At 47.4% G+C, this 23,259-nt stretch overlaps 1 protein-coding gene across 4 annotated transcripts in view; it reads left to right on the forward strand.

The window, feature by feature from the left end:
- The window catches only part of LOC117206705 (LIM domain only protein 3-like), a 68,581-nt gene extending 45,754 nt beyond the window's left edge, over positions 1-22,827 (forward strand). For 3 of the 4 annotated variants that reach the window (XM_033446273.1, XM_033446271.1, XM_033446272.1), the window contains 4 exons: positions 11,865-11,976; positions 12,248-12,511; positions 19,782-20,022; positions 20,763-22,827. In XM_033446273.1, the coding sequence (XP_033302164.1) occupies positions 11,888-11,976; positions 12,248-12,511; positions 19,782-20,022; positions 20,763-20,918 (750 nt within the window). In that variant the 5' untranslated portion in view covers positions 11,865-11,887 and the 3' untranslated portion in view covers positions 20,919-22,827. The remainder of the gene's footprint in view (positions 1-11,864; positions 11,977-12,247; positions 12,512-19,781; positions 20,023-20,762) is intronic. The other variant, XM_033446274.1, reaches the window with a different exon arrangement.
- The last annotated feature ends 432 nt before the right edge of the window (positions 22,828-23,259 follow it).

Raw genomic sequence — 23,259 nt, forward strand, 5'->3', positions numbered from 1 at the left:
TCCCGGCTGTAGACAAAAAATTTCATTCATGAGAATACTATTCGCGACTTAAGCTCGATCGTGTACGATTGATCTTGAAATTAAAATCCCGCGATGTAATTACTTTCACAAGTAAAATTAACGCGTTTTCTTTTATCTTATACTTAATATACGCTTACTCAATGATCCATGCTGGAAGTTACGTAATCGAATCTCTTATCTATCTATTTCCACTCTATATCTTCCGTTGGTCTTTGTCCCTCTTCCAGAACGCTCGGCCACGATCCATTGCCACCGGATATCTAAGGGGCTGTCCGTTGGCCGTCCCGACCGGGCAGAGACGCGAGGGTATCCGGTCGTTTGAATTTCAATAATTGGCGCCAGTTTTAGTAGCGGCGGCGGTCTCGTTAGTCGCCCTCCCGAACGGAGTGACTTAATTATTTCGTTTGAAGTCCGCGGTAGACGAACGAGGGAGGAGCAGGGAGGCCAGGGGGCTGTCAGAGGTTGTGAGGCGGAGGCGGAGGTAAAGGAGGCATTTGGGTGATGCACAGTCAGGCTCCAATCGTCTGTGTGTACGTATACGTTCGAAGACGTTGCCCCGGTCCCCACACAACTCACAAATAAATTGAGAAAATTGGAGCGAGGGAGACGGTCGTGCGAGGCAAACGTTTATTTTACACCGACAAATTGGTGCAGCTAATTAGCTCCGGCTAAAAGCAGAAGTATGACCGTGACGCCACGCCTCGTGTCGCGCCGCATCGATGTTGTTGCTGCTGTAGCACCAACAGCAGCCACGGCGCGATTGTATGTAACAACGTTTCATCGTTGCAGCCTAGAGACGCGGCACGATTCACAGCAATTGTCTCTTGCTTCGTGTTTTCGTTCCTTTTGTACACCGCTCGCATTGAATCTGAAGCGTTTCTGTACCGGTGCTTACGCACCGAACCACAATAATGCGGCAATTAACGCTCTTTCGATTCTTTTCTTTTTTCCTCTCCTATTCCCGTTCTTTTTCCTTCCCCCCGCTCCCTCCCCCGTTCGTTACGTGTTGAACACGATGGAATGTTGTTTTTGTAAAAGCAACCGAACATCTTCAAGGGCGATCTCCTCCGATCGTTTCGTGACAACGTGATGCGTTTTCGCAGGAGATATTTGTCGGCGATACCAAGGAAATTATAGGGGACCGTCAGTTGCGATATAATTTAATAATGCCGGCCACGCGTAATGTCTTTCGACACGCGTCAGCGATAATTCCGAGGCGAATGTCCAATAAAAAGCCACTTTGCCCGATCGAAATATCAAATGTAATCCTCTTAAGTCGGGTGCACCGGTCGAACGTGTATCTCCGGGACTGACCATCGTACGCTATCCTTTCCTCTTCTATCGTCTCTCGTTTCCTCTCCCTCTCTCTTTATCGTTCAAACGTCGCTGTCTCTCTCTTACTAGTTCCGAGGGAACGTCCGCTCTCACCGTCCTCGTCCCACCCACGCGATTCACCGCGAACTTCTAAGTTAACTTCTAACCCCACACCCTTTTCCCTCGCTCCCCATTCCTATCCAGAGGCGTTGCTTTTACGGCGATTGAAGCTTCCCGTGGGTCCTTGGGCACTCCGCCAGGTGGCAGTGCCGCGTCCTTCTGGGCGTCGGCCCCCGATATTCCATTTACAAGATTTTTTAGACAAGGCTCGAGTATCTCTCCGCAATCCGTATGATTTCTTGCTTCATCGTTTCTCAAGAATCTTCTAGGGAGGCGAACCGCCTCCGCGACCGGTCGAATTTTCCGCCTGCCACCTTACCTTCGCTACGGGTAGAGTGGGGGCGGTCTGTTGCCGCACGCGAACGCGAATATAATTAACTGAAACTTTAATTCGTTCTGTTCTCCAACCGGCCGTTTGAAATCCGATAAAGTAATCGGTGGATTACGCGAATTTCGACAACGTTGATCGATACTCGAGAGATCGTTGCGATGAACGGTGATGATTTCCGGTGACGATTCGCGTCCTCGAAGTTCGATCGAACGTAAAGCCAGGACGTAACGCGCGATGGATCCGATCCACACGGACAGAACGGTAACAAAACGGAGGTAGAATGGGATACAACGGTGCGGAATAGAAGGAAGAGAGCGGTCGGTGGCAACGCGCAATATCGCTGTGTTCCCCTGATCATTAAAGAACCATTTGCAGTTGCACCGATGCCGACCGACGTTGAATAATTAACCGGCCACCGACTAAAATCGATTCATTAATTAATAAAGCGGCTACGCTCGCTTCTACTAATAACGCCAGTCCACAATTGAATAGAGATCGCGTTCATTAACTGTCCGTGTACTATTAGCAGCGGTTGCGGTACATTACGAACGAATCGAATCAACTAACCAGAATGATCGAGTTTACCAGGCCGATAAACAATTTTTCTGCTTCTGCCTTGGGTTTTCTCTCAGGGTTTACCATCCGATCGTACGCGATCGTCATCGCGCGACGCGTATAAAATCTACGTCTCTGTAACGCTTGACGTCGTTCCGATTCGCGGCATAGACGAGCATCTGTATCCTAAACCGCAAACAACGACGGTTTGTTTCGTGTCAACGGGTTAAAAAGATTTTGTTCCCATTGTTAAACGTTTCTCTCCCGCATCGCCTCGACACGGCTGTTCGCTATCGGTCGTCGCGCGGCTCTACCGTCTGTCTTCGTGCCGCGAATTTTCTTCCCCCTTCTCCGATTCTTTCCTCGACTGATCTCGAACACAAACGAACAAGGAAGAAAGTTCCATCCTCTTGCTCGACGCTCTGGTACTTGCTCTACCTATCTCTGTGTTTGTCCGTCCTTGTTTCTTTCTATCCACCCTCACTCTCGATTCTTCGTACTCTCTCTCTCTCTCTCTCTCTCGCTTTCTGGTAGTCGTTGGTCGGGCGGTGCCGTCTATTGGCCAGGATATCTTTCGATTATCAAGACTATCCGTAGCTACCGCCTTAGCCGAACGGGCGCCGTTGTCTTCTCGGCTCTTTCAATTAATGTTTTGATTGATTTCGGACCCTTGCCCGGAGGCCGACCCTCCCCTTCCGCCTGGCTCGCGTTCGATCCTCTTCAGCGCACGATTCTTGCCTCGCCGCTGCTTCCTGCGCTCGCGTCATCGATCTTCATATTTACCTTTTAAGCTTCTATTGTCTCGCTTATACAGTTCCGCGTTATTTGTCCAGGATTATTCTTGCGGCGGATAGTAAAGTCTTTTATCGAGGATGGAGCGCGGAATATGGAATACAAGTCGAACGGTTTGCTCCTTTTGTACACGAGAAATCGGTTCGATGGCTTACTTGAAATTCTCTTCGTGTTTCGTCAACCCGTGGACACGAATCGTTCTTTCTTAATCCGTTGTTTTGTTACGTCGAATCAATCACGTGACGTGGATTTTGCTCCTGATCCAACGAACATGAGTGTTATTCCTTACGTCTTATCTCGAGTCTGACTTCGATTCTTCTGCAGAGATTATCAAATTGATCTGTCGCTTTAAAATTCAGATATCCCAAGAACGTCTCATTCTTCGGTTATCGTAAAAAACGCATCTATGTATAATTTCTGTCTCACGTTCACCGGGTCCCATATCAAGGTAAAGGAACGTCGGGACACCGAGATCGAAGAGTATTATACAGTGGTAGACGAAACAAAGTTTAAAATTCTCACTTGCTTGTACGAGCGTTGATAACATCTGTATTAGACATATTTTATCAAATCGTAACAACAATTTCTAGGATACCTATTACATCTATTCATCGATTTTGTATAATATTATAATTTCGATTTCCAAAATTATTGTTTCTTCATATCGCTTATCTTTAAACGTTCTTTCATCCGCCGTTTAATAAGATTAAACTTATCCAACTTCTACAATCATCTTACACATTTGCATACGAGAGATGGGTGCCCTATGTCGCGTGATAGATTTCCAAAAGATCGAACAAAAGTTGGCCCGTGAGTTATTTAGATCAAAGAGCGAGCGATTTAAAGCGGTTCGGGAGGAAGGGATGGGATAACCGTTAGCCGCAGCTTTCTGCCCGGATTAACCGAAACTTCCGTTTCCGATTCTCGTGTACGTGCCGCATCCACGCGGAGAATGGACCCCCTGGTGCGGGTGTTTGGCAACGGGTATTCGAGAAGACGGCGACGTTGCAGACAGCGTCGGCACCGTCGACGCCACACTAGGCACTCAGCAAAGGAACCAACGAGAGATCCAGCCTCTACTCGTTCGAGACGGTCCCTCGAATCGGTGTTATACCGGTGGCTGTTTTATTGCGAGATTTGCGGCGTGGCCTCTCCGTGTAACAAGACTTACTGAGATCTTAATAGAATCTGAGACCACCCACTCTCAGCGAGTCCTGTAGCACCAAGTAACGCCGTCTTCGGCTACACAGTGCCGTAGCCTTTCCTCTCTCTTTCTATCCACAGAGTTTCCTTTTTCCGCCGGAAAGAGTCGTCGCTTCTATCTCTCTTTGGTTGCTCGGCCTTTCTTTGGCTGGAAGAGGATGGACGGAGAAGGGAGTTGACCCCGGCGCTGCATCCCTCTATCAGGAAAAGGGGTGCTTATTCTAAGCGTATATAAGAGGGGTAGGAGAATGCCCGGGGTGGGCTGTAGAGTGATTTATGAATATTGCCTACCGAGAAAAGTGTATCGCGTTCGCCGCGTCGATTTTACCTCGACTCCGGAGCACTTCGAAACGCGTACGCGAACTTTCCTCCGTAACATTCTCGTCGTTACGATTAGCGGGGGCCGACGAAATAGAAAAGGGGCGGATTTCGAGTGGTAGCTGTTTCGATCGGCACCGACCCATCGGATTCTCTTGTCGTCCCGGTGATTTCGATCGTTCGCTCGCTATCCCGGAATCTTTTCGGCGATCGTCTAATCCGATCTCAACGGTTTCATCCTCCCGTCGTTTGTACCGGATCGAAATTCGAGAGAAATTTCACGTTTCGAATAAATCACTGGTAATTGTTTAACGAAAAGATAAACATCGTGGCTGTCAACGGGAGGAATTTGAACGGTGATATTGGCTCGACGATCGCAGAGATTACGCAGACGCGATCGCTGTAAACCTTGGCGGGTGGCGCTGCGCTATTCTTCACCGTACGACGTAATTAATTTTGCGTTTTATCGCGGCATCGACTATTAATTACTGGCGGGAACGTGAGTGCGCGCGCGACCGTGCCCCATCGCGCTAAATGAATGTTCCTTCGGTCGACAATAGAGAAACCTTATTAATAAATATGTGCGGGTATCTTGGCCGCGTGGCGCGATAATGGCGATCGCGAAATTCGAAACACGCGTCTCTGTATCGTCTGGTCGGCTATTCCACCCACGCGAACGGAATATTTGGAACGGTTATTTTGTAGCGCAAATATAAACGTAGCAAAAATAAACATTGTACTGGTATGTAATCCACCCGGAGGGTTATCGAGCTCACATCTAATAATAATAATAATAACAATAATAACAGTACACACCTGTTCGAAAACGATCATTGTAATTGTTCGAGAGTATGAGGAGCGGTATTTCGGCATTTTTATTCTTTTCGTGGCAATGAGAATTTTTCGTACAAGATTCTCTCGAGCTTAAAAAGATCGTTCCGGGCTGCGGGGTAAATATCTACGTAGAATAAAGAATGGTTAGCGCCCAGGGCCATCGATGATCGGTTGGCAGAAGCAATTTTATATTTTATTCCTCGATTTAAATTTATCATTTCGGATCTGGCAGGGACAAAAATAAGTTTAAATTGAATTCCATTTCCCCCCTATCCACGACGACAACCGCGTGCATACGCCTACCATCTCTATCCCTATATTCTTCGTATACCGTCGAACAATTCTGTTTCGCTTTTCCAGCCAACCTCAAGCCTGTCGTTTCTTCGACACGTCGTCGCGAGGGCTAGCGGTGGTATTGCGCGAACCTTGTTTCTTCGAGGACGGTTTAATGGGAGCCGCGTCAGACGGGAAACGTTTCGTATTGATGCGCGTTGTACATTTTCAGCGAGCAAACGGGAAACGTGGGAAATAAACTCGGTGGGAGAAGTAACGTTCGAGGAATTCAAAGTCGACGCACGGATTATGCTATTATCCCGGTCTCGTCTCGTCCTTTTACACGACTCTTTCCCTTCTCTTTCGTCTGATTCCAGTTTTATCGTCGTTTGGGATTTTCGTTTAATACAATAGAGACTGATCGAATAGCGAAACGTTGAGGATGAAACAGGAGACGAAATTCCGTGGTTAAGACCGCGGCAATAATCGTTAGCGTAGTTACCAGCTAATTAGCGCGAAGCTTCGAAAATATCTGGACGCGGTGATACGACATAAAGCGAGGAAAAACGGAGCGAGTAGGAATCTCGTGGCGGAGTGTAAACGAGAGAAAGACAGAGAACAGCTAGAAGAATATTTTATAACGAGCTCTCGCTACGAAGACAGCACCAGCGGTACGGTTGCCAGCGCGTATAACGGTAAGATCGGGAGTAGATCTGTCTCCCCAGGAAGCTTGTTAGGCGTCGGCGAGCTCCGCTATCTTCTAATTGGCGATATAATGATTCTGAAGGATGGAATAGCATGGTCCTGAAGGGGCCGAGGAGCACCCTATTCCGTACCATCCCTTGTTAGGGGTGAAATTAAAATTTGGCTCTACCTACCTTCCTGCCTCTCCTCCCTTGCATCGTCAAACCTCCATCTTCCTCAGCCACTGTTCCATCAGGCACGTTCTCTCTCTTCCACTCGATTCACCTCTCGCAGCTTCGTCCTCTACTTCCTCCCTCTGTCTCCTTCTTAACTTCATCCTTTGGCTACCTGCTCTCTTCTCCCTGGTGGATTCGTTATGCGACCGCTGTGAAATGTATATGTCTTCTGATATAGCTGGAGGATTCGACCGCGAGGACGAGGCGGGGTCGTCGTTATCGTGTCGTTCGAATTTCGAGGGCCTTTCTTAGAAAGCTCGGCTGGTCGAGCACCGAACGCGATTGCGTTTGTTATCCTACTTCTCTCCTCGTTCCCTTTTCGTTCGCCACGTCCGCGTTATTTCCGCCGCACACTCTCTCTCTCTCTTTTCCTCCTAGCCCTCGGGGAAACGTCGTTAAAAGATCAAGGACCGATTCGTGGCGGTCGGATCACGCGGCAAACGATCTTGTCTTCGCGCGAATTTCCCGGAAAAACGGAGCCGAGTGGAATTTCGAGATGGCGCGTCCATAATTGCGATGATTAAACGCGTCATCCCGGCACGCTGGTTAATTGGACGAGTCAGTTGGAAAGTGGCGTATCAACCGGCGATTTCGTTTTATATCACCGGAAACTATGACTCGTGAAATCAACGCCGGGCCCTGTAGTTAAGCGCCAATGCTTAATTAAACGTTAATCTCGCGCACGATGGCAAACGAAAGTAGCGGTGTGTCGGGGCGGTGGTACTGGTTGGGACTAGTAAAGGGGAACGTAAGGGGAAGAGGGTGGTGTAGCCGGGGCGAAATTAAGGCTCGCCGGTTGATTCGAATTCTCCTTGAGAAATTTCCTTTCCCTGAGAACGCCCTTCGTGCGCTCTCTAGTAGTTACTAAACTGGTCGTCTCAATTAGCGAAACTTGCAGCTACGTTACCGACTTCCAATTAGTCATAGGTTGCAAACTGTATCGCGCTTACTGGAGCGAGACTAATAACTCCTAGACCATGAAATATATGCATAGGTACACGATGCAAATTAGTGGTACACGGCCGGGCGGACGTTTATGAAATACTTATCTTAAGAAAAATTTCGGCTCCCTCTGTGTAATCCCATCTACCTGCCAGTCAAATATGTACGTTAGGTTTCTCAATTAAATATCTTTTCTCACCTCGTCCTCCTTATCTCGCTTCTTCACCGTGTTTCCTCCTTTTCACAGATTCAAGAAATGCGCGATACAGATTTTTTCCCGCGTGAAAGTTCAACGTTCCAAGACCAGACGAAACAACAAACGCGTGCGTCTCGGGATCTGGCACGTTTGCGTGTTGGAACGAATAGGTATAAGTATATGCGCGCTTCTGTGTGTGTGCGCGCGTGTGTGCGCGCGTGTGTGCGTGTGTGTATGCTCGACACATAGACACACGTATTCACCGTCGATCCTCGGCGAATTTACGAAGGCCCTTGTCGCGCGGCTGATAGTTACAGGCCTGGTCTCAATTAGTAGAACTTACGTCGCTAGGGTCCAATTAGACGTAGGCTAGAAGCTACACCCTGTTTGCTCAAGTTTGCCGTACCTATGCACCACCGTCCGTCGGATGGGGTTGCTGCCCGTCCTGTACCTACCAAGCCTGTTGAAGGTGTCTTTTTCCTACGCTAATGACTAATTAGCAGCCTCTCCACTTCACAGTATAATGACACGGGATACAGCCTTGAGCCGTCGGCTGGGATCATTATTAAACCCCGAAATTGCAGTCGTGCCTGCCGCCTCGTGTTATGCACCGCCTCGTGCCCTGTACTTTGCCCTATCCTGCGTTCTACTCCCAACCCTGTTCAACGTGGTTTCGTATACCCTCGCCACGACGTCGCGACGCACCGTACTCGCTCGTTTCACTACCCACGGCTCGATCCACGGCTCGAAGGACACGCGGCAAGATGCGGAACGTGACTCGACGAGGATGAGGGTGCGTTCTGATTTCGCCTACCTCTTATACGCACAACCTTTACTTCCTATCTTTTTTCACATTGGTCTGCTTCTATATCTTTTCTTTTCCATTCCTTTTATTATATCATATTCTCTTATACGTCCTCCTGATTATATTTTGCAATCTCTTTCGAAAGATTCGATAGAACGTACAAGTTGTATATTTACATTTGATCGACTGGTTTCGCGGAACCGGATAAGAGATACGCGTGAAATTACTCGTTTAATTAATTCAATGTTAAACGCAATTAAACAGGTTTCCTCGGCGCGCGCGCGCGCTATTCTCAATTACGCATCAGTATTTCAGGACACATAATACGAAACGAGAGAGAGAGAGAGAGAGAGAGAGAGAGAGAGAGAAAGAGATACCGTCAGATGATCCTGTGATCCTGCAACAAAATCACTGGATTTTACTTCGGTTTTTAAATTAATTTCATAGATGAAACGTACATTTCAAGCCACGCTATAGTCCATTTCCAACCCTTGGCATATTATACGACGCCCATTCTCTCGCTTATTATACAACGGACAAATTCGTTTCGTTCTATGGAATAATACTTTCCCACCCTACCCGCGCGGCCCCGTGCTACAAAACCGTTCCTTCCTTCTTCCTTCAACCGTTTCTTTTACATTTATTTATTTCCTAAACGTCCGTCCCCGCTGGCTACTTTATATTTGACATTTTTATTAAACCAGACGGTAGCCCCGTGTGTCCGTAGCGACAGCGCGTATCTCAGGGATGGCAATGGCAGTGGGGACGCACGAGGCACAGCCCCGCCGTGTTATCCCATATTGCTGTTAGGGCAGTTTCGTAATCTCGCGAGGGTGCCTCCTTATATATCGAGCGAATAAAAAGTTGTATCCGCCGCGCCGATTCGTCGATCGTCGCGTCCGGTTTTCCACCCCTTGTCGCGCGGCTCGCTCCATTTCTCCGGCCACGAAAGACAGTCAGTGCGGAAACGATGGGATATTGTATCGCATCCAGAATCACCGGTACCTCCATACACGTCCCCTCCATAAATCAACTTTTCACTTTACGATTCCGTTACGTCCGAAGGCGGCAGTACCCTTTGCGTCGTTTCTTGCGCGAGAACGATTTTACGCGGTCGATCAACGGCGGTACGCATCCCACAGAGAGAGTTTTCTCACTTTCTGCCGGACTGTGAGATCTCGTATATATCAGAATCGTCGAGTATCGTCCGGACGGCACGGTCAGTCGGTTGCCGATACACTCATTGTGCATTGTCGCGAAATAATGGGACGGTAAATTGACAGAACTAGTTTCATTTTATCTAGCGTATCATCGAACCCGGGGTTTCGATAACGGATACTGCGTGTCGGTATTAAATACTGCGCATGCCTGACAAATAACTGTACATCCGTGAGAAGTTCGATCGGCACGCGCAACTTAGGGAGATTTCCGTATCGATACACCGACAGTGTTATACTATGTACCACGCGCACATATGTAAACGCAACATACTATGTTGCGTTTTACTCCGGTTACGATTCTTCCGGGTGATCGCGGGCTGTCGCGAAATTTTCTTTCCTCTTTGCCGCTGGAATTTCGTTCATATCTCTTTCCCTTCTATTCCGTGTTCGCGACACGGATTTCCACGTCCGCGCGTTCGATATCGTCGAGAGACGATACCGTGTCCGATAGGGAGAAAAAAAAGAAGCGTAAGGAGTCGTTGGAAGGGGTCAGAGAGAGAGAGAGAGAGAGAGAGAAATCCGTAGAAAAAATGGAGCGCACAGATCGTTTGACGAATCACGAGGTGCCTCTTGGATACCAACGTAGTCGGGGCACGCTAAGAGGGGGCCAAGGGGATACGCGGTAGAGGGATGATGTTTTTTTCCTCCGCGGCGCCTCTTTAATTTGCCCTCCAATTAACGGACGGGGTCCTATTTGAAAAATACCTGCCACGAGGGCTGGCAATTATACTCCTTCCTTTTTTTTTTTTTTGCGCCACGAGCGCGTTATTAGCGCTATCCGTCGTTCCTCTTGCTCCTCCTTCTCCCTCATCTCCCATACTCCTTTCTTCCACCATCCTCCCACTTTGTCGTCATCCCTCCAACTTCATTCCTCCTCTTCCTCGTATCGTCGAGTCGAGCTGTTCCTCTTCGTTCCCACCATCCGCTCGTCCCTATCCCACCCGCACTCTCTGTCACCCTCGCTTTTTACATGCGTGTGGCCGCGTTCGCGTATCCGCATCTGCGTCTGCTTGTATGGGTGGTTATATATGGGTGTATTGCAAAATGTACGAGTGCTGGTGGTCCAAAGGGGGAGGACACGCGGGCGCTCGTATGCGGGAGAGAGGAGTGGCGACGCGGTGAAGAGAAAGGGAGAGGAACAGGGACAAACTGTTGGAAGAGGGAAACGAGAGACAGAGAGGTACAGGGAAGAGGGTATAGAGAAGGTAGGAGAAGGAGAAAGATAGGGAGGGTGGGGAGGGATGGGGCCGGGGTGCTGGCGAGTTAGAGGAGTGGCGTTTATAACTCGTGCCCGGGTCTCCAAGCTTTGAGAAGGCCAATTAGCAGCATAAAGCTACAGCTCGGCCCCGGGGCCGAGGATGTTTGTATGTAATAATGGATTGTTACTCAAAGTATCCGGCTAATTAATTAAGCCCCCGCGCCTCGCCGTGCAGCCACTCACCATTTTAGCCGGCCGCCCTCCTTCCCTCGGATCGCCTTTAGAACGCGTTCGTTCCTGCGAATGTGGTTGTCCGTGTTTCTCTCTCGTAGCCGCGCTTTTCACCCTCGTCGGGCAACGTCAGTTCGAACTACGAACGATTCCTCGCGATCGATGCTCCCGCCAGTGGATCTGCGAAACGCGGCCAACGGATTTCAATCTCGATCCTTCGGTTCGACGTCGATTTCTTATCGATCGAAATTTAGATCCTTGGCAAATCTTCTGACGTAATGTTTGATATTATTCTATGCAATTATTTTCGATTGAAGCAAGACATTTACGAGGTTCGTGGGAATAGCGGAATCGATCTATCGAAAAACGCAAGTACGGGAGATTTAGCGCGCGTCGTCGGACGACCGGTCCAATTAGCGTGGATCGTTATTGCATGTTGTCGGCCACTTAGCAGACGCTTATTATCGCGACGTACGTGTACATTACGCGGTGGCTGTCTGCGGGCTCATTGTTAGGAACGCACAATGGCAGAGAGACACGATTTACGATGTCGCGGATTTAACGAGTCGACGTTCTTGTTCCGTGTTGCAGACGGCGTTCTAGCCGAAATCACGATGACGATGGACGTGAGCAAGTCGGAGCCGAGTAAAAATGGCGCGACGCAGCACGAGTGCGCTGGATGTGGGAAAGCGATCACGGAAAGGTAAGACGATCGCGGTCTTCAATTACTACTTTTATTTCTTTCATGAAACGAAACGGAATGAGGTAGAAACACAGAACAAATTGAACGTAAAATAGAGAAGGACGCGATTGACGAACCGTGACGAATTACTTAAAAACATAAGACGGACGATTTAGAGAAACTTTCTAATCGGTCAAAGGATAAGCTTCTTCCGAGAACCGCGGTCAAAGATCAGTTTCGAGCACGACGAGTTACTGGTCGGTAAGAAGGAAAACTATGGTCGGTTCTTCAGGTATCTCCTCAAGGCCATGGACCTGTTCTGGCACGAGGACTGTCTGAAGTGCGGGTGCTGCGACTGTAGGTTAGGAGAGGTCGGTTCTAGTCTGTTCACCAGGGCCAACCTTATCCTCTGTAAGAGGGACTACCTCAGGCTGTTCGGGAATCCGGGACACTGCGCGGCCTGCAACAAACAGATACCGCCGTTCGAGATGGTTATGAAGGCCAGGTCGAACGTCTATCACTTGGACTGTTTCGCTTGTCAACAGTGTACTCATCGGTAAGTTATTCGACGCAAGAAAATCCTTCGATCGATTCGATTTACACATCGTTTCGCTATAAACGTCAATTTTTCCGTCGTTTTTTTTTTTTCTGTCTTCTCATCCTACGATCTCCGTTTACGTTTCTCTGCATCGAGCTGTACGACGATGCAAACGACGAGGGAGAGGGAACTGTACGCATGCAAAAGTAACAAAGACGAACAGAGTTGGGGATGAAGAAAAATAGTACGACGGTGAAGGGGTATAGAGAAATACAGGGGACGAAAAGAAAGAAGCGAGAGTACGGTTTGCGAGAGACACAGTCCGCTCGGGAGTTGCTTTACAGGTCAGCTGGGAAATCACCCTGTGCTCTATCCGTCGCGACCTCTTCCTCCGCTCGCGCTAGCATTCCACGCAGCAGGAGGCTAACTTCTCGTCGCATTATTCCCTGCGACGCTTTCCACCCCCGCCAGGACCCTACCCCTGAGACCAGTTATGTAATTATCCAGATACTGCTGACATTTTTGTATCATATCGCACCGTGTAGCGTAGACAGACAGAAACAATGGCTAAATGCCGAACGAGAGCTCGCCACGTTTCCGGTTCAGCGTCTCGCGATGGACGACGAGAGGAAGGATGCGGTGGCGCGTGCCGAACAACGAAGTGGAAATTCACAGCACGAGTCTTCCTTTCCGAGTTCGATCCCTGAACCACTCGGGAGATTTTATTTCAAACGTAGGTCGAATCGCTTCGTTTATTGTTCGCCTCTCGTCTTTCGCGATTACCCTTCGCTTCGTCCTCTCGATGATCATGTTTTATTAAAGTTCCGCAATTTGGCTCAAAGCGATCTTTCTCTTCCTCTATCCTCCATCCCTTCCCCTCTTCTTTTCCTGTTGATCATCCGGTCTCTGCCATCTGACGCGTAAATTACAACGGACCGTGCGGCGAGTAATTTGCCCGGATGCGAAATTTTATTGCCGTTGGTAACCAGGCTCGAGTAATTTCGCGACGTTACCCCTATCGTTTCTGCCGGTGCCTCGCGATTCCGTATCTTCCACGTTGCTTGCTACTTTGGCGAATACCCGGAACAAAGAGGTAGAACGAAGTAGACGCAGGGAGACAGAGAGGGGACATGTAACTCCGTGTACCGCGATATACAACGGCGACAAGAAATCGCGAGAGATATAGACGAAAGGGGACGGGGCTAGAAAAGAATAAGCTTCCGATAGAAATGGCGGTCAATGTAAAACGGCGAAACTATGGAACCGTGGTGAGACACAATGCCGACTTATTGACGAGATGAAAGGTTTCGAGGGTGGCAAAAGCGGGTGGTTGGCAGCGGTCTCTGGTTGTACGTAAGAGAGCGCGAAAGAGAAAAAGCGACGAGCGAGGTGGACGAGACGACGAGAGGTCGAGAGGAACCTCGTGCACGAGTAGGAGAGGGAGAAGGCGAAACGGAACAGGAGAATGTAGTTTGGAGCCAATAACAGTGGCTCGTCCAGGCGTGCGACAAACGTTGTACAGCTTCTCAAACAATGCGAACAAAAGGGCATCAATTTTACGTTTTTATCGCGTGGCATTGTCTGTCTTCGACAATGGGCCGAGCGGGCAGCGACGGAGCTGCGCGCCGCCATGCCCAAAGCAGTGTCGCGTTCATCGCGGTACAACCGACTTCAACGGAATCGACGAAAACCTGCTTTTGTCTCCGTGATTCACCCCGTGCCGGAGAGTGTTGCACACACGCGACATTCTTGCGGTTCGTTGCAAGCCTTTTCGCTGGATCCCCGGGACCAATAGCCTCCGCGATTGCCCGTTTCGCGGAACCATTCGTTTTGAAACATTGGGCGAACGCGTTTTCACGCTGGATAACCGGCAACCTAATTTCCATTACAGTTTACCATCGTAGCTTCGTTCGGTTCGCATCGGAACGATGGTTATCTATGAGAAATCCGAAACGTTCTTGATACATTGGCAATCTTTTTCTCGGTTTAAAAGCTAAGTTTTATATATAAAAAATCTTGCCGTTGTCCGGTACTTTTTACGTACGATACGATACTTTGAAAAATAGAACCGTATATATTCAAGAATACGAGACCTACAAACCGTCTTTCGCTTTAACCGAACGAAATTGCCGACGATTAGATTTCATTGGTAATTTAGCGTACCGCCAATCCCGCCAATTATTCCCGTTTGATCGAAGCCCCAAACGTTCCGTGGCCCGGATCGAAACGATTCCGGGCGTTCTCGGTCGGATTTAGATATTTCCCGTGGTGGGGAAGAGAAAGAGAGAGAAAGAGAGAGAGAGAGAGGGAGAGGGTGGATCGTTTCCAATTATTTCGTCGGTAAAAAACGGACGGGTGAACTCGAGGAGGGCAATTATACGCGGGGCGCCGCGACGTGTAACGCGACGACTTAGAGTTTGCAATTAAACAGCAACAATTACACGGGGTAACTTTAGACTGTAATAACACAGAATAAAGGGTTGCCGGTGGCGGTGCCTAGCCTACCACCCTCCTGGTTAGAGGATGATTTACCGATCCAATTAGATATCTCTCTCTCTTGCTCTCACTCTCTCCCTCTCCCTGCTCCACCAATACGCAGAAAATCGCGTCGTGTGTGTGCAGGCAACTTTCTACTTACACACGTTTATTCGTGCGCGCGTGAACGACAGAGAATACGCGTCCCCTCGACGTTTCTTCGATCCTCTTGAGGAGACGTCCGGTCAAATTTAACGATCGCCCAGTTAATGCCCTCGCCGACTACAAATTGCAGTTTGCCGTCGTGGCGTCGCTAATTCGACGTCGGCCGATTCTTCGTGCTCGAGCATCGCGTATCGAACAAGCCGCGTCCGGTTAATCTAGAAAAATTGGAAGTAGGTGTTGCAAAAATGATCTACGTGTTTCGTAACTTTGCTTGTTTGTCCTCGGACGAGAACGACGATCGTTCCTATAGATGTACGTATTAAGTAAATACGGGATTGAAAGTTGTAAGGGACAGTCGATTATGACGTGTCATTGACAGTTCTTACGTTGAATCGCAATTAGAAGAGATACGATAAAAGTCGACTTAACAGGTCTCGCACGTTTATAATGCACGGCAACGGATGCGGGAACCTGTTTTAAAGCATATTAGCTATAACTGCTTTGAATACGATTATTACTTAAAATCATCGTCGTATTACGATCGTCATCCTGTGATACGTACTTGCAACCAGTTAGCTTCGCATCGGTGAAAGCTTGATACTTAGTCTTTGGATACTACGTTTGTACCCAGGATCTGTTTAACGTTGAGCCATTCCTCCTTAATGAAAAAAGAAAAGGAGCAAAACATTCGAAAACCTGCACTTACACCATGAGCACGTCATTAATCGTGCACGGCTCGGTTGTTCGAGCTGATACGCTTAATTTGCCTGGCAACGCCTTGCAGCTGGACGAGAGAAAGAGAGGGAGACGGAATCGGGGAGAAAAAGAGCGAGAGAGCTGTTTAATCCTCTTTTCTGCGTCGAGGAAACTCGTCCCGTCGCGGCAAAGGCGCAAATTAAACCGGTAACGTTGCCACCGGGTCCCCGGACGCGATCGCGACGTTGAGACGCGGCGCATATGCAAATTTTATTCAAGAAACCTGTGTCCCTTCAAAGAAAAAGATTCACAGAGACGGGCAACGGTGAATGTTTTATTTCGTTGGCGTTGGTCTGGAGCAGAGACGCTCCGGGAATGTTACAACTGCATCGAACACGTCCCGTAAAGCGGAATCTAATGGGGTCACGCATTGGCACCGGTTACTTTATTTATTTACGCGATACCCGGCTTTCGAGGTTCTGGTCGTCCGTTTTCCACAGTGGTTGGACGTGTCCGATTCTTCTGCAATTCTCGTGCGTCCAGAGCCTTCTGGCTTCAGCGAGCTCCGGTGACCCTCGTTAAACATTCGCCCGTAGCGATCTCCGAGACCAGCTTCCTCTATGGATTGAAATTTTCTATGTGAATCAGACTACGAACCTGGTCTTTCGATACCAACCACTGTACCGATCCTCTCTGCTTCAACTTCGTGGGTGGATTAATATTTCAAGCGCGCTGTTGTTGCGGTACGCCATTGGTGACTTGCAGATACGTGACGGTTCTCTACCAGACTTCGACTAGTCTTTGCCTCGAAAATTATTGGCAATGTAACGCTGAAAATTTTAAATGCTAAATAAAATTGTAAAGTCTTAGGTTATGGTTAAAATATATGCGTGTTCTGACGAGCTGTCGCTCGACAAGACAAACTCGTAGGAGTCTACATAATAGTTACTATATATTTGATTGCTCCGAGCAATGGAACATTTAGAGGATGAAACCCATACGCTCATAAGACTGTACAGTCGCTGACGAAAGAATTCAGACGCTTGCAGGAACATTTTACAAATATATCAGGTACGTGTGCTACACGAAACATTTCTAAATCTCCTTAGCGCTGTAATCAGACTCGACGTTACATTGGTAAAGCTTGAAACAATTCTGAAGATGTACATGCAATCTACGAGATATTTCGTACGAATATATATTTCACTAAGATCATAAAAATATTTAAACAGTTAGTATTCGCTATATTAATAAGCCTCGTTCAATGGGACCATCTTAGATACTAATTACCATATTTAAAATGGCTACTTCTTCGTATGGTATATATATGTGTCTATCAATTACTTTTAATAAATATATGTTTCCAGTAAATATTTCGGAAATTTTATGCTCATTTGAAATTTTTTTCCACTATAATCATGATACTCGTGTTTCACTGTAGCAATAATAGAATTTCAATATCTTTTCTACGACACACACGATGTACATATTGCACATTACATACGATAAGTTCAAAGACTTTTGCGAGTCACTGTATACATATATGTACCTATACCTATTCGTCAGAATTTGCTATTTTGCTATTTTTCCATCCTTTGCTATTTTGTATTTTCGTTCCTGTTTCTCTTCTCTCTTCTCTCTTCTCTTTCTCTTCTCGAGCGTCAAGAGGCGAATAAGATCGGTCGTTTATTCTATCGTTAGAACACACTGCGCGCGTAATACGTAACAACGAGAACAGTTAATTAGGAGGGTTAAATTGTTGATGAAACAATGCGCTCAAAATGCTAGATGGAAAACGTTAAAGTGGAAAATCAGCGGGTATCGCGCGCTGGTATCGTGCCACGACAGACAGCTGCACCGGTTGCTAGAATTAGAGGAATGGGATTCACGCGGCATTATTCGCGCGATTATAATAGAGACTCCTGAACGAATGCACTCATGCAACAATATAATTCTGGCGGATCATAGTTATGTGAATATCTAGTTCGATCCAGACTTCACGGAGGAATGACTGAAAGAATGTGACGCGAATCGTTGGTACTTGCATTCCACATTCACGGCATATTATTATAGAAAAAGTACCTACAGGAGAATTTTAATATCGTCAAATAGTATTCAAAAGCTCAGCATTGTGAATAGCACTGTGACCTATAAAAGTAAAATCTCTCGACATTGTGTTCAAGATGGATCGTCTAACGTTTCAGGCCTGTGACAAAATCTTTGGTCCTAATGGCACTTCTGGCAACATCTGAACGTAAGGGTACGTTCATCTCGTAATTTCTCTACAAATTCACTTAACCAACTACCAAATTTAACTGGTCATTTGGGGTACCAATCTCTCGCACATAATAATTTCTTTACGTGTGGTTTCATAGCTGTTGAAAATCAGTCAAGGATTAAAATACGTTCAGCTTCTAAACCCACGCTGTAGAAGTTTCTAATTAAAGAACGACCGGTTAATAACTTAACTAACCGGTCCTAGACGCGACAGTGATTCCACGATGGTAACCAAAGGCGTGTTGGGATTAATCGAAGTATTTAAAATGACGATAAATTTCTACCTTAAAAATTACGATCATTAATGTCATCTTTCCTTAACATATTCAATTTCCTTTCTTTAATCTGCTTAAGAAAGTAAATCACTCATTTCCGAAGTAGTTGAATATTAATCATTTACCCAGATAATGAAATCGAAACATTTACAAAACGCCAAGTTGATCGGTTCTATTAATTTTAATGCACAGAATACACAAAATCCGTTTGATAGTCAAGCCTTAAGTATCTTATCAATCAACCCCAAAAAGCAAATAAAAAAAGCAGAAGGGAGAGGAAGGCAGAAGCAGACAAAGAATGAAATTTGAAAGAGAAGAAATCCGCGAGATGAATTCGTTGAGCGAAACAAAGTAAATAACCGAGGATGGTTAGGTGTCAGGCAATTGACAAGGAAAAGAGAGAACACCTTGAAAGCAGAAGGCCGGTTGCGGCGAGAGATGGTCTCGCATGGTGGAGACCAGAAACCAGCAGGTGACGGCCAGCTGAATAGCGAGTAGAGGAACGACAGTGAGAGGTATAGAGGTGACAGAAGGGCGAGTGAAAGAGAGAAAGAGAGGTGGAGGTGGATCAGAGTACAGCGTCATTTAGCAGACGACGCGTATAATGGGGGAAACGAGCGAAACCCGGTATAAGCTGTGCTCGTTGGGAATGGCCGCGCGCAACGCGATAATTCTATTTGCCGTACGATTATGAGAGTATCTACCTCGAACCAGACTCTGCCGCTCTCGTATTTCGCTCTCGTATTTCCTACCGGGATCAAAGCGGATGTGAGACCGCTCGCGGACAGAAGCCCGATAATAATTATTTGTCCGACGCGTTGCGATACGCTCGTTATCCAACGCTCGTCCCCTGCCACCCTTTGTCATTGTTTCTCCTTTTTCCCTCCCCCCGATTTTTTATTTTTTTTTTTTTTTTTGAGTCCCACTTTTTCGGATTTTCCTCCCTTTTTGCCTTTTTTCCTCCATTGTGACGATCAACCGTTTATCGACGAGCTAGCAGCGACGCGATACCTATGCGTAGTGGTTCGCGAATGAAAGAATCGTTACACGCGTTCTTTTTGTATCGATGATATTTTTTCCAATTTTTCTCGCCGAATAATCCCTGATTTACCCGTTGTTAATTGGCAAGAAATTAAAAAAAAAAAAAAAAAAAAAGAAATAGAAAAGAAGTAAGAAAGAAAACGGTATTAATCATATATTAAATATCTCTTCTCGCATAATGTCGCCAAGTGACAACGATCGAACAAAAGTTCAGGCGTTCTCTTTGAAGCTGGCTCGGGGATCTCGCAACGTAACAGATGACGAGAAACGTATCGCGCGGAGACCTCATCGAATCGCGGTTGGAGGCGGTGTACAAGTCGAAGCGGCGCGACACCAGTAGCCTGTGGTTTTGATTGCAGGTTTTGCGTGGGCGATCGATTCTATCTGTGCGAGAACAAAATCCTGTGCGAGTTCGACTATGAGGAGAGGCTCGCGTTCGCCAATATGTCAGTACAAACACCCGCCACGCTGGCGTACATCAAAAGGCAACTGCCTCCAGCGCCGACACCGCCTGGCCAGAACATGCATCCTGGTCACAATCCACTGCAACCTCATCAGGCACTTGGCCAGTCGGTGGGTCAACATAATCACGTGTCGAACGTAAGTTAAGAGAGGACCGTAAACGTTTGAAGCGTTGTGTCACGCACGCATGCTTAAAAGCATCGACGCCTTAGTCGCTGTGTTACCACGATCGTCGATGACAGGCGGAGCCGGTGGTATTTTAATTGGAAGCGTTACACGCCACGCCGGAAGTTTTCGTCGCGTGATCGGTCTCGTTCGCTGGCCCGAGGGACCAGCGACGTACGACGTATTTCAACTTTGCTTTCCAGTCGGAAAATGAAACGCGAAATTCGAATGCTTTTCGTCGCTTTAACGTTCAGGGGTTGCTTCTTCTTGTAAATTATTTTCTAAATTATTTTATAAATTATCTCGTTTATAAATTGCGCTCATTTCGTATATAAATATAACACAATATTAAAAAGAAAGTATAGAGAGAAAAATATAAATCCGTTTCTTGCAGTCTGGAAAGTTGACTAGCGAGACATCGCAGAGGCGATGGACGTCTACTTTGTTCACTGCTTCTCCGATCTGTAATTATTTTGATCAATAACGAAAGATTTTTAATATTCCTTTCTACAAATCCATCAAGCCTTTCTTTCCGCTAGCCAATTTACCAGCCGCGAACAGTAAATCTGCATGGGTGATCTCTCAAATATTAATGCAAATTCACCAAATATCAATAATCCGATTGGCAAAATAAAAAGAAACGATCGAAAGAATATAAGAGAATAGGATTAATGCGATTCATTCTCACTGAGAATAACAATTTTATGGTGCAGGGACAGATGTCAGGGAGCACGCCGATGGTGAACGGAACGGCCATTGGCGTTGGTGGACCCAGAGCTCCGGGAGACATGAACAACAACGGGCTATCGGGTCCAGCCCTCGGACCGGTGAAGCCACCGCCGATGTCTATGCAGGCTCCGACCAGCTGAAACGAGGTGTCACCCCCCCTGAAGAAGCTCAGATGTCTCAGCGGTTATTGAGGCTATTGACGCTGACCGACGAGATGAACGGGAGGTACGGAGAGGGAGTACGGGCGAGGATTAAAACGTCGTGACGAAAGTGAACGCGAGGAACCAGAGTGATAGACAGACAGGACGCATAACATGTGGATCGGTGAGAGAAAGAAGGCAGGTTGAAACGGGGGGTGGGAAAAGACGAGTCGTTCGCGACGAGAACGGAACGAAGATGGAAAAGAGAAACGAGATGGTCTCCGCGACGGGTCTCGAGGATACCCGCGGAGGATCGGACGTTTTTGGGGGAAATAGTCGTTTAGAGGTTGGGAATAATCACTGTGATCGCGAATTGTATGAATAAATTTATGGAAAGAGATACGATAGGAGCTGAATAGAACGTGGACATCTCGCGAAAGCGAAGAGATACACGTTTAATACACGTCTTGTAATATACGGTACAACATGTAACATGATAAAAATAGGCGATTTATGTAAGATACGTTTCTAGCGAGGTGAAGAGCGATTAGAAGCGTGCGAGTAAGAGTGGAAGGACGACCGAGTGAGAGGGTGAGCGAATGGGGCAGAGTTACTTGTAAATATCTGTATCTGTCGACTCTGCGACACCGAAAGACTATCAGTATACGCAGACCAATCGAACGAATTTCCATAGTACTCGCGATTCGTCGACATTCGACGTTTGACGGCCGATCGAGAAGACGAGTGTCGGATAGGCGAAGGAAGAGAATCGTCGTAAGTTTGTTCGTAAGTTACTGTTTGCTGTTTTTCAATTTTATCGTCGGCTCGAGACGGAGGTCTGTGATTCGCCTGGACAGAGGCGAACGAACGTTCGATTAAATACCAAAGGTAAAATCGAGAGATGTTGTTCTGTTCGAGGGGAATCTCGGCGGCGCGAATGTGACGAATCTCGAGACGTTCCCAAAATGTCGGTATACGAGGCGCAAGCAAAGGCGTACACGATGGCTAATACCAAAGATTAACGATGTAAGTTTCGATGCCCCTCGGGAGAGCAAGTCGACGTCTCGGATTTCGTATATTCCTTTCTCGGTGATAATGGCGGTGACGGTTTACTCGAGCAGCCCGTGGTTACTTGCCGAGTTTCGCGGAGAATGCATCTTTAACGCGGTCTGCGATCGGAAACTTGCGAAACGAGGGGCTTAGTCGCGGCTTTACGCTTTAACGCCAAAAGACGAGCGAAAACGGTCCAGACGAAAGGGGAAGGAACAACGAGGGAAAGGAAGGAAAAGAACGGGAATAAGATCAAACGGCGGCATCGATACCAAAAGACGATTGAGAAAATCCGATAAACGTTGCGTGCGCTGATAAACGATCCGTTTTGAATCACCGACGAAGCAAACCACATTTAAAGGCGCCAGAATCGCGATCGTGGTACTCGTAGAGAATTTGCCTGACCGTACGCTTATACGACGACAAAATTCATCACCCTCTCCTCCTTAATCTCGACGGAGCTGTTGACGTTGTCGTTCGATCAGACTGTCTTCACGAGCCACGTGGGACGACTCGAATGTCGCGCTGATTCTACAGGATACTGCATTTCCAAACCACCGAATCGATTAAGTACAAAAGATGTTACGCGAAGAGGATGTCCTACGAAGCGGGCGCGAGGTAGCAACCTGTGACGAAGATAAAGAGGGAGAGAAAGAACGAAACCTACACGAGTGATTCGCGCTCCGAGTACGCGCGAAAGAGCCGAACACACTTTCCTCTCGTTTTTTTTTTTTACCCATCTGTATATAAATATCATTTATTAGCGCACTACTAATATATTTACCGCCTCTATAGAGGCTCCTATTACTACCGAGAAAATATAACATTCTTATAAATACAAGCAAATCGTGAGTTTCAAGCGTGTGTTCATTTCGTTTCCAGGATCGGCCGGTACCTACAACGCCGAGTACCATACGCCGTCGTCTTTTTACTCCTCTATTTATGGCTGTTTCCGCGACGTTCGCTCCCCTCCTTCTTTCCTTCTCTCTTGTTCCTCTTCGACGAGAAAGCGAAATCGCGGCACGCCGTAGAAGAGATCCACTGATTTGTGCGGGCCGTATTGCCCGCGTGATACAGGGAAATGGTTAGAAACGGAGACGGGACAGGCAGAGGGTGGGGGGTGGAGCGAGGGAAAGGGGTGAGGGTGAAACAGGCAAGGGGAGGCAACGCGATTTCCCTAATGCCTTCCAGCCCACGGAGTTGAATGTTATTATGCACGGTGAAGACTTTATAATAGGACGTTGAAACTCTTTAAAACTCGCGGAGAGCGGATCCTCTACCTCCCCCTCTC

This window comes from Bombus bifarius, unplaced genomic scaffold (assembly GCF_011952205.1).
Source record: "Bombus bifarius isolate JDL3187 unplaced genomic scaffold, Bbif_JDL3187 scf7180000008008, whole genome shotgun sequence".
NCBI classification, from domain to species: Eukaryota; Metazoa; Arthropoda; class Insecta; order Hymenoptera; family Apidae; genus Bombus; species Bombus bifarius.